This window comes from Meleagris gallopavo, chromosome 14, assembly GCF_000146605.3.
Source record: "Meleagris gallopavo isolate NT-WF06-2002-E0010 breed Aviagen turkey brand Nicholas breeding stock chromosome 14, Turkey_5.1, whole genome shotgun sequence".
Lineage (NCBI taxonomy): Eukaryota > Metazoa > Chordata > Aves > Galliformes > Phasianidae > Meleagris > Meleagris gallopavo.
The window spans coordinates 16,640,518-16,652,738 of record NC_015024.2 but is presented as its reverse complement, the minus strand read 5'-3'; the positions used below and the strand labels follow the sequence as shown (position 1 = coordinate 16,652,738).

The 12,221-nt window shown below is 39.9% G+C and overlaps 1 protein-coding gene across 1 annotated transcript in view; it reads left to right on the top strand.

Annotated features, from left to right (window-relative positions):
• The window catches only part of LOC100541675 (contactin-3), a 125,764-nt gene that overhangs the window by 51,298 nt on the left and 62,245 nt on the right, over positions 1-12,221 (top strand). The window contains exon 2 of the mRNA XM_010718739.3: positions 2,209-2,342. Within this exon, the coding sequence (XP_010717041.1) occupies positions 2,288-2,342 (55 nt within the window). The 5' untranslated portion in view covers positions 2,209-2,287. The remainder of the gene's footprint in view (positions 1-2,208; positions 2,343-12,221) is intronic.

The window sequence follows — 12,221 nt, the reverse complement described above, 5'->3', positions numbered from 1 at the left end:
TTTTAAACGATGTGGCTACTTGAAATTGCTGAGGGATGGTTCTCATTAGTCTGTGCCTCTCATTTGTATGATGCTGTGTGGAGATGACTTTAACTTATAACTTTAAATTATGTTAATACCATAATTTATCAAGATGAAATTTCTTCTTTTTTTTTTTTTTGTCAAAGATTCTTCCTGTTGAAAGTTTATATTTGGCTTCTCAAACAGGTCTGAGAAGTTCAAATACTATATGTAGTGCTCTTATAGGAGGAAAGTTTCTCATTTTCCAAAATAGAGGCAGATTTCCTCTGCGTGTTCTTTTGGTAGCGGAACCAAAGGTTCAGATACTGAAGCTGCTGCTTACCTTTATCCTTCTGGATGATTACATAAAGTGTGCCAAAGCTCTGCACAAGTGATTGAAGTCCTGTTAATTCCAAAAGCACCAAAATGCCTTTGTTGAAGCCGAATGTGCTCCAGCCCTGCACCTCTTGACCCCAGGCATGTTGGATAAGGAACAGAGCTTCCTCTGGAAAGCCCTCAGCAAGCATACAGTGCAGCTAGAGCCCAGCAGCTTATGCTAGCACTGTTTCATCAGTATATCACAGAGTCATTGTGCAGTACTTGTTAATACCAGTCAATAAATTATAGAGGATACTGCAGAAACAATATGCGAAGCACAGCAGTCCTGAGGCTTCCTAGCTCTGATGCTTTGGGATTTCTTTTAGAACTTAGTTCTTGGGTTGTGTAAAGTACTTCTTTCTCAGCAGATTGTGGCCATTTCTGGGGTTGTCGTGAGAGAGAGCAGGTGTGAGGTTAACTCTTGTCACACAAGTGCTTCAGGGTTTTGGCTTTAGCACAGAAGAAAAGGAAAAAGCATGTTCGTGTCACACAGCTGTCACTTGAGCGAAACCTGAGCAAAGCCAGGTCCCGGGGGTCACATCTGCTGGAGGATGCTCCAAGCCAAGTCAGTCCCTTTCAGCCGTTGCTCGTTCTGCGTGCAGCCTGTCTGCTGTGTGCACTTCTCTACGTGCTGTCAGATGTGTCCCCAGTATGAAGTGGGCAGGGGGTGGTGTTGGGCAGTATGAGAACTGCTGTTCCTTGTGCTGTGATGCTGAGGATGGGGGAGGGGGGAGGGAAGAGGGGAGAGAGGAGGATGCTCCTCTGTGTGACTGCCTTTCTGGGGTGCTTAGCATGAAACTCAAACACTACATTCACAGAAGTATGAGAAAATTTTAACTGTAATGTGACACACACTGGAGAGAAAAACAAACAACAAAATGTGTTCAGACTTCACGGATTGGCACCTTGAAATTAATGGTTGTCTTTTTTGCCCTTAATATTTCAGTGATTCGTCAGCTCAGTGCCAGGGGGAGCAATTTGATGTAGGTCTGATCTGTATACTGCAGAACCTCCAACTTTGCCTATTCGCTGTTCTTACGGGGAAAAAAGGGATACTGTGAAAGTGATGCACACAGTGTAAAGGCCACAGTTGTCACACAGTTTTTAGAAATATACTGCACAGCTTGTGTAGGAAAAAATGGAAGTAAAATAAGAACGGTGTACCACAGCACATAGACCATGGCAAATTCTTTGTCATTTAGCCAGTAACAAAGATAGAAATGGAAGGTAACAAATTATTTCGCAGTTTATCACTGCACCTGATGCACTTCAGTGCCACATGCTGAGATTCTATTTTTTTATTCTATTTTTAAATTATTTTTGGTTGCTGCATCTTCCTCTTCAGACTTCTGTAATACTGTTTTGTACATCAAGCACAGGTCTGGAATAGTAAAACAGTAAGAGGAGGGGAGAGTGGATGTGACTTCAATCAAATTGGTTGCTGCACGTGTTCAGGTTGTTGTTAGTGTGGTGTATACAAAGCAAGGAGGATGAAAGCTGCTCTTTAACAGCTGTTTGACTTCCAACTGCTGTACTGTGTATAATTGCACCTCATGTATTCTCTCTCCTTTGAAAACTCTATTTCTTACAAATAAATGGATGTGGGCAACTAGAAAATCGGTGTGCTTGTCAGCTGTGTTCCTGCTGGATTACCGAATTTGTGACACTCCATATCCACACATTTGTACTTCTCTTTGGAGTTCAGTTATAGGAAAACTGAGGCACTGCAGAGCATCTGTCCATTTTCTATTTGTTAAAACATGCATTTACGATGAAGGCAGTTCTTAAATTTGAAGTCAATGATCATCTTGGTATTTGTTCTTTTAACAGGTAAAATCTTGCACATGGAAGACTAAATGTGTGGTTCACCTGGGACAGAAGCAAAGTTACTGAATTGAGGCAACTGAAGATGCTGCTGCTGTGGAAACAGCTGTTCCTGGTATCACTTGTTGGCTGTCTTGGAGGTACCAAACTACAGTACTGCATGCTAAACTGTGATTTCAAATGCTAAGAGTGAATTAATTAAAATAACTTCTCAGAAGTTCCTAAACAGAGCCCTGCTTTCAAAGCCAGAAGAAGATATTTGATAACATTAGAGATGCCATTGGTAATGCAAGCATCGTAGATACAGTGATGTAATAACTTCAGGATGTGTTTCTATTTAAATGGAGACTTTAAATTCTTGCTGTTGCTGGGGGTGATTGCTACAGCTTTTGTCAAAGCTTCAGTTGCTGTAGAATGGGTTTATTTGTGAGGAGCACTGCTGTTATTACTGCACCAATCAGCAGTCCAGAGATTTGCTTTCCCACTCTGCCAGACGGTACCCCTCTAGTTCTCAGTGCTGGGAAGCTGTGCTGCCTTTTAGGTCTCCTTATGTCCTGTTGTCTCATTCGAGACATTGCTCCCTAGCTTCCTGAGATCACTGCTCAGAGCAGCAGGAGATGTCCCAGACTACTTTTAGTGATTGTTCAGCACATGCTCTGCTTGCCCATCCCTAATGGTGCCACTGTGTGTGTGAGGGAGAAGGAGGAGGTCCCTATGCTGTCCTCAGTGGTGATTTGTGCTGGTGATTTCTCTGCATGATGGCACCATCAAGGTTGCAAAGAGCAGACATAACTGGTGGGGCCCAGATGACCAAAATGCTCTTCAGTAAGTCAATGCCATGTTAATGATTTTATTTCCTGTAATGAATCTGTGCTACCAATGAGGGAAGCCTTTTGTTGTTCTAGTTAATCTCATTTGATAAAGGTCTGGGAGTTCTTGAGCATGCAAAGCAAACAGAAAGAAATTTTCTCTTGGTGCATCTCTTTGCTGCATAGAAGGGGCTGGCTGTGGGACTGGAGGACAGACTGGAAAGCAGTGATCAGTGCTGTCAGAAATCTTGAGCTGATAGGTCTGTTCCTTGAGGGATTTCTCACCTCCCACCTCTCCCTCTCCTATACCTGCACCTTGTGCTCATGCTTTGACTGCCATCAGGAGGAGTGATTCCCTATTTTGAACACAACTGAGAAAGATTTGCAGATTTCATCCTTACGTGAGGGTTCAGAGGATGAACTGGTTTAACCATGTGGCATGCCTCCCTGTAATCTGAAAGTTACTAATGTGGTCTCTATCAAATGCAAACGCTTTTTCTCAGAAAAATAAAATTCCAGAAGACTTAAAGATGGGATTTTTTTCTTTTGCTAATACTTTGTAGTTTGTTTTCTGGAAGAGATATTGGATGTTTCTGACATTGAAACAATCTTATGAGAAAGTTACAATTTAAAATTGAAGGGCTTTGCTTAACTCTCTTTTGAGCTGCTGGGAGCACCTTGTTTTTAAGTAGACACAGTCTTGCTGCTGCTCCCAGTCTTTCCCCATGTCTGTATGTCCAGTGCTACGCCAAGCAAAGATGTGGTTCACTCTGAGCCTCTGCACAGCCCAAGACAGGGAGGGAGAGAGCAGCAGAGGGTTGTTTCCCTACAGGCACTGTTTTATGGCATTGCTCTGTGCCACTTGTTCTTCCTGCTCTTCTTCTTTAGCACTGAATGCATGCAGCAGCAGTCCTGCTCCAGGCCAGAAAGTGAGGTTGTGAACACCCTGAGTTAGCTAAAAAGTGCAGCTGTACTGGCCAGGATTGGGCCTCCCCTTGGGCTGCATCTGGAAATACTTCAAGTTAAAAATGTGTGTGCAGACTTGGAACGATTTGAAGGATGCACGTCCGCTTTCTGCGGTGCCTACTGCTGTGTCTTTGGCATCGTTGGTGAATTACTTGCAAGGCCAATCAACCACTTCGATGTCTGAATTAGCACAATTTGACATTATAGATGTTAGCAAAGCAGTTTGGTTTTGTAGAATATATGTATGCATTTCTGAATCTTACATGCAGCTTTGGAGTTTTGCTAACTGCTCAGTACAGTCATTATTCAACAAAAGAAATTTCAAGTAATTAGCTGATGTAATGAAGGATCTGGGGAGTGAGGCTAGAACAACAAATAGAATCTGAATATTGAAACTAATTAGCTATCTAAATATTATTTTAAGTGTAATCTCGCTGATTTTGACCTGCTAGGTATTGGTTTTTGCTAGGTTTACAGTACAGTATTTAAGAGTATGAATATCTTTTGTGCAATGCTAACTTGCATTGGTGACTTGAATCACAAATATCATTTCAAGTAGAACAAATGCTTTCATTATCTTCATGGTTATGTTGATGTTAAATGAGTACTGATGCTATAAACAACAACAAAGCCTGATTTTTAGTCTGTTAAACCTATTTATTTCTTTAAGCTTTTCATTTAATAGTAGTCTTTTATCTTTCTAACCGTATAACCTTATTTTTCTGTAGTTTTTCATTTATAAAATGTAATACCTATCCTTTGATTCATAGCAAATATCTGAAACACAGTATAAAAAGGGAGAACTAAAATCCAATATTCAATTCACAGATAACATGGAGTAAAGAGCTCTTTTTCAAAAGAACAATCATTTTACTCTAATTAAACTCTTGCTATCTTTAATTGCAAAGCTTGCAAATCTTCTGGATTGTGTCGAATTTAAATATGCTCTGTATTTTTAATTTTTAAAAATGGAGATGATAAACGAAATCAGTTCAGACCAAGGAGGATCTGCTGACCCTTGCTTGGCACAAGCTTCCTTACAGAATGTGATAAGGAGCAAGCTGTAAGCACGGCCAGTTGGAGTCTTGCAAGCAGGCACATGGAGTAGGGACTGCAGGGTCTGTAGAACTGCTTGAGTGATGCCCTCAGACTTGCACTGAGATCAGTTTGGCCTTGATAGTGGTTCATGTGCAGATGTACGTAACCTCCTTCAGGAAGCATGAAAGGTCTTTCCCTCATCTGTTGAAGGGCTTTTCTGACTTTTAATCTTTCTTATATTTTCTACTGTATGTCACCTCAGTTCAGTCATGTTTTAAAGCAACTTAGATGAAAGCACGTTTTGTTTCTGCTGCTTGTGAGGAATGGTGGTCTTGAGGATACAGCGTGAAGTTGCAGGTTTATGTTAGATCGTGTCAACACCAGATGTACCAGAGGAGTTCCTGGGAGAAGAAGGGGGAGAGGGGAACACCACAAAAAAAAAAAAAAAGCAGAAGTAAATGTGTTCTGTGTAAGTGTAATTGCAGAAAGGAATGCAGTATGAAAGGAATTATGTTAGCTGCAGATTGTTCTGTTTGCATATCTCAGATTGGCATTGAGTATTGTGGAGTTTGCAAAGTGAATGTCAGAGCTAATACTAAAATGTCTGTTACTGAGAAAACTACTCTACTTGTAAAATTAATTTGCAATGACCATTGCAGTGACAAGGAAAAAGCTGATAATATTTTGAAGGGCCAGTGCTTCTGATTTTGTGTAAGGCTGTATTTGTTCAGCCTACTAGCCTTGCTTTGTACCCACTGCAGTTCATATTTGTCCAGTATTTCCCAAATGTTAGCTGAGTAACAATGGGGAGCTGGTGGATTGGACAACAAACAAGAAGTGAAGCAAAAAATGTATTTAATTCTAACGTTACCTTTTTGCTTAAATTGCTTGATTATTGTTAATAGAGCTTTGGAGCTGTAAACCTCTAAAATCTACCCAAGAATCATGCAGTTCAGTTGTTTCAGGACCAGTTTCAGTGAGAGCACTCTGTAAACATGAAGCAAGTTGTAAGCAGTTTGGAGGATATTACTTTTAAGCTATCATCAAGACAGATCAGCAGGTATTCTAACTTGCTATAGAAAACAATTTTTCTTATGTTCTTCCAAAACCTACCTGCAATTTAATGTTAGGAAATAACAGCTTCAGAAATGGAGATGTTGCTGATCTTGACTTACAAGTCTTGACGTTCTCTGTCCCTACAGATAACGTATTTCAAACTAGGTTCCTTATTGCAGTGTGCTGTATGGAATTGCTTTCAGTTTATCCTATGTGAATCTTCAGTTTATCAAAGTGGGGATGTTGAGAGTATCTAATGGAAAGGGGGGGGGGGAAAATAAGGCCCTTGAGGTTTTTCTTATTGGATTGTGTTTGTATTTGTGTAACCAATGATCCTGTAGTCTTTTTGTCTGTGTACCTTAGGGATAAGAAGGTGATGATTCAGCATTACATAGTATGTCAAGTTTCAAACAAGGGAGAGGAATGTCTGCTTTGTATTCCTTCCAAGTCAAGCCATTCTGTTATTGTGAACTTCTAAAAAATATGCTTTATTATCATTGTTAAACTACTCTGAAGAACAAGCTCAAAGATGAGTAGAAAACACAAAAGAAAAAAAAGAAAAATCAGCAAAAGCACCAAAACCAGACAAGAGCAGTTCCCAGAATGACTGAAGGTGTAGGCTGAGAGAGATCTCTGGTGGTCGTCTCATCCGACCAGTGAGAGTGCTGAGCTGAGTGATGCACTGGTGGAGTTGTGAATCCTTTCCAGAAGCATTATGGCTTTTCCTGACTCTTCTGGGCATTTTCCCAATCCTTCCAAGTGAAATGACCGTTTCCCTGCCCGCACTGCAGTCCCTTCAGGCATCATCCTCTCAAGCACCTGAGCGTGCTCAAACACAGAAATGTGATGTTTTCTACGCAGAACTACATTTCTTGCACTAGTGAAGACACACAGTGCTAAGATGACCGTGTCAGGCAGGCTGTACTTTCCAGTGAAGCATTGGAGCGTTAGGAAAAACAAACCTCTTGTCAATGGTGATGTGCTACACCCGAGTTTGAAACTCCACTGGAAAATTAAATAGGAAAAGGTAGAAAGGCAGAATGCAAGGAGAACCGATTAATGTTCTTTCTCTATCCAGTCTTAAAAGTGCGTGGTTGGAAATTGATCATATTTTCCAGATGTTCAGAAGGTCATTCTCAGTGCATCTTAAATAATGATCTGCCAGGAGGAAAAAAAAAAGTATGTAGTTTAACATATATAGAAAGCATTTGGGCATTGAAGTCCTTTACAGCATAGTCTGTTAACAGGGAGACTTTTTTCTGTTAACTTATATCCCATCTGCATTTTAAACTAAATCATATCATTATTGCTTTAGTGCCAATTCAGGTGTTTCCACTGTTTTCACTTCCATTTTTCCCATTTCTTTTGTCAGCCTAACTCTTAGAGGAGAACTTGGTTAAACTGCCAGGCTCCACAACGTTGTGCATCAGACCCACTGCTCTCCTCTTTGGTAGTATTAAGTTTGGGAGGCTTACAAAACAAGAGGTGTGATTTCTTTTACTTCCAAGAGGGATGAAAACCAACCTTCTGTTTTCTTCCTAGTGAATGCTCCTTGGATGCTGGCAGAGTGACAGCTATACCTTCCCTGTGCACAGATAATGCTTTTCCTTGAAGTTATTTGTAACTTCCAGTAATTCTGATGGTCTTTGGGGAGTTTCTGTATGGGTGAGAATCTATAAAAGCCATCATCATTTAATACTGTGACATTCTTCTCGTTAGAATTTTCTTTTATTACAAATTACAGTAGTCATAGAACCAGCCTATATCTCAATGAGCAGATTTTTGCATATTAATAATAATATTTTTGTACATTATACATGCATAGTCATAGGGTTCAGAATGCATCTATGCCAGTAGTGACTCAGAGAATTGTTTGTCTTGGAGTCCTTATATATTGCTAAGAGGATTGGTTACATTGATAGGAAATACTTGTTTGCTTATTGAATTAGGAAATGAGGAACTAATCTCAGAGTTGTGATTTTCTAAGTTCTCATGTCACGAGCACTTTATACAGCTCTGGTAACAGAAAACAGAATTACTACTGTAAATCTGAAAAGGTCCCACTCTAAATATTTCTTTGCACTTAAAACCAACATACCATCAAACCTAATTACCCCTCTGTTATGGTGAGCAAGGGATCCAGCTAGCAGCCTGGCGTGTAAACTCCAGAGCCAAGATATTTGCCCTGCTGCAGGCATTTTGCCTTTCACTTATAGAATGACAGATGGTGGTAGCTTTCTGAAGACCCAGTCTCACCTCTTGAGATGAATCAGAGCACATCTTGCTTCCTCTTTCCTTCTGCAACTCTTGTTTTTAATACGAATACAGTCTTGCACACTTAGTGCTGTGAGCTTTTCCATTTTTAGCTTAATGATGGAGCACACTCTTGTTAAGACTGACGTTTTAGAGATCTTCATTCTTTGGCCTTACTCAAGAAGACAGGGAGCAGAAACAGTGATGCTAAGCCATTCACTTTGAATTAAGTGAGGGAATAAATATATTTCCCTTAACCACAGTCATCTTTTTTTCTTCCTAGCTGTATATAAAACTGAAGCCACGTCAGTGAAAAGGCTGTTGCTGACTTATTGGACTTTCTCTGTGTTCGGTGGGTTTACACAGGTCTGCATTTAGTGGTGAGCATGTTCCATCAGATACAGTGTGTAGTTCCATAAGAGTCAGTGATGTTGTGATACTGAAACACTTCTCGAAGAGAGACCTTAACATTTCTATTTCATGTTCTGACCTGAAGATCACTTTCTCTTGAAAAACAGCTACTTCTTGCTGTAGATACTGTCTGATTTTTAAAACGGAACCCTCACCTCCAACCAGTTGATGTCATTTCAGCATGACAAATGCTGTTCTTGTATTTAGTAATTAAACTCATGACAGATTTTTATGATGTTTGAACGGAGAAGTTTTGGCCAGTGGCAGTTTTAAATTTTGTGTCAATTACTGAAGTGTTGAGGTGCTTTTTTCTGCAAATATCGTAGAGCAATGAAGGCTGTGCATCTGTATTTATATGCTCCTGTCTTGTGCAGTTTCGATAGAGTTGGTGATCACTTCCAGTGCCTTGGTGCTTCTGTTTGCTGTGTCCCTCCTGGATAGATCATTATGCTGTGCTTGTTAGTTGTCATCTGACTTCAGTCGCAGTTGCCCTGGGGAAGGTACCTTCTGAAGGTGGATAACCTGTCCTTAAACAGCGTGTGATGTGCTTGTCATGTTTGCTTAATCTTTGTTGGTTAAACAACAGCTGTCATTGGCTGCTGTTGAAGAATAAATGATGACCAAGATGGATGAGTAATCTCATCTATTTGATTGATTCCTTGTATTTTGGGTAATACTTTGCTATTTCTTACCTGCGTAACTTCTCTGGTGATGCTCCTTGCTTTGGGAAGGCTGGTGATCTGCAGATGAGTCAGGTTATAGAAATACCAAACCAGAGGAGGGGGGAACTCTTTTCTCTGCTAATAAAAAGACAGAAATCAATAGGGAGGGAACACTGGGGAGAAAGATTTCCAGTAGAAGGTCATTGTGCTGAATGCAGGCTGTATCAGCCCCTAGGGAAGCTGAGAACATTGACAGGATGATGGGATGGAGGAACATGTTAGAACAGTTGTGAGCAATGAATGGGAAAGCAGGGAAGTACTCAGAGTTTGAAATCTAAACCTGCATAATTCAACAGATGTTCAGGAAAACAACAGAGATGAGAATAAATACTTTTATTATTATAATTATTAGAAAAAGCCTTTCAGAAGAAACTACTGCGATTTTGTTGTTCTTAATGACTGTGCTGAAAATGACTGTTTGCAGATTTTTATTATTTTTGGTAATGTTGCATTGCTGCTAGCCTCTTGCTAAAAGCACGATTATTTTGGGGGGGGACGAGAGGAGGCATAATTATCCTTGTAGTTCCTTGTTTAATAACAAGTGGGATAATGTTAGCCTTTAACTTTTCCTATGCGTTATCAGGGATCAGAACACAATTTACTCTCTTTGTTTATAGGATAAAATAACATGAGATCATAAAGCCAAAACCTAACCTCAACCTTATTGCTGTATATGCTTGAAAATCTAAGGAAATAAAGACTCATTTATATTGTTGAATGATTAGCACCATCAGAAGTTACTGATGCTAAAAGGAATTAAACTTCGTAACTATAAGCAGAATATTAAGAAATGGCAGTTTTATGTAGTGGAATGTTTTTTTTTCTTCCTGGATAGAACAGTTCTGACTTCCTTGTCTAGTTTTTAGAAGTCTTGAAGGGAAGTCAGAAACATTTCAAACATATGCCATTTGGCAGGAAAGTAGACCTTTCTCTAGACTGGGGCTGCTTTCTGTCTTGGAAGAGAAGGCAGAACATCATTTTAACATGACACCTAAGTGAATGTATTTTGTGCTCGATTATCCTTTACCCTTTAACAGAGCTTTTGAGGGTCAGACTCTCAGGACCAGCAGAGAAGCTTCTGAATGCAGAAATGGTTCTATTTGAACCAGTCACTAAAAGCAGCTTTAATGTTTTAATCCAACAGAGAAGAGATACCCTTAGTGAAGAAGGGGTGGTATGGAGTAATTTCATGCAATGATAACATTACGTTACACTGAATCTAACTGGATGCTTCACTGCAGTGTGAAATGAGGCACCTGGACTATTGCCTTCTTTCTTTTAAAAACTGCCGAGGCCCCAAACATCCCCTGGAGGTGGGAATTGTGCCTTGCACCAAGGACATGAGCTCTGCACATCAGGCTGTGCCTCTTTGGTGGCCTGCAGCAGGAGGCAGAGGATGGCAGTCGATGCTATAGAATCCACTGGCTTTTCTCAGTTGTTCTGCAATGAGAAGTTCAGTGTTTGAGACCTAAATTAAAAGCAGCTTAATGTGCATAGCCAAGTTCAATTAGTAGATATCTTATCATGTTACTCATACTACTGTCTGTGACTGTGGAAGCAAACAGGAAAAAAATCCGCAATTAGTTTGGTGTAAGATTCAGGGAAGGATTCTCCCAGGCTTCTGGAGGTGGCGAGTAATGCTGTAGCTGTTAGTAAATAACTGAATTGTCAATTCTGCAGAATTGACAGTAGCAGACAAATAGTGATGCAGTCTTAGGAACAGACAGAGGATTTGATTCACATTGATGTGAATATACCCTGACGTAAGTCTCGCAGTGGCATCACAGAGGAGCTTCCAATCTGCTCACTGGGCATTTTAGGAGGCTGTTACGTAGCAAGAAGAGTTACAGTGCAAATAAGAAATGGTCTTTTAAAGCTCTGCTGTATGTCGAGGAAAAGTTTTTCAGCTATTTCACTCCAGATTACTTTCTGGTCTTTATGTTGCTGGGGATCATCCATCAGTAGAGAGACTATGAATTGAGCCTCTTAAGGCTTCATCACATTTCTCATTTTTAAGGTTCACTGTGTAAGGAGATCATTTGCCACGTTATTTAATGAGTGTGGGCAGCTATGGGGATATGTAATGAAAGGAAATGGATTTTCCCCACATTCTACCAAATGTGATGAAACATTTATTCTGCATCAGCATTAGACGTATAGTAGCGCTCTGCGGGAAGACTGACTTCAAAACTGGGGAAGCTCATTTCTTTTCATGATATTTCATGCTAAAAATGCTGGGGGGGAGATGGTGGGCCAGCTGTTCCTGCCTTCAGAAATGTAGAAGAACTTCCTTTGATTGCAGCTGTGGGAAAAGAAAATCAACATTTACTTCCTAACCTATGCAAAACGTTAGCACAAGCCATAGATGGTAGTTTAAAGACAGAAATGTATATGGCTGAACTTACTGTTTATGTATGTTTTGTATATAAAATATGAAAGATTCATCTCACTATAGGATCTACATCTATATTATAGATGCAGAGTGGACAGATTTTAGCTTTTAGTCTGTAAGTGCATGACAGTACCCTTACCACAGAACTGTATTGGAAAACAATAATTCTATTTTTCTTTAGAGTTTTTGAATCTTGATCTGAATTACATTGTTATTCTATAAATAGTATTTGAAGGGAAAATGAAATCTACATAAAAGCAGGGAGTAAATGAGGGAGAGAAAGCAGTTGTTACAGATCATAACCTTATCAGGTGAGGTGACAGTTTCAATTCCTTTTGAGTTCTCTCCAGTTGTCATCTTTTTTTTTTTTTT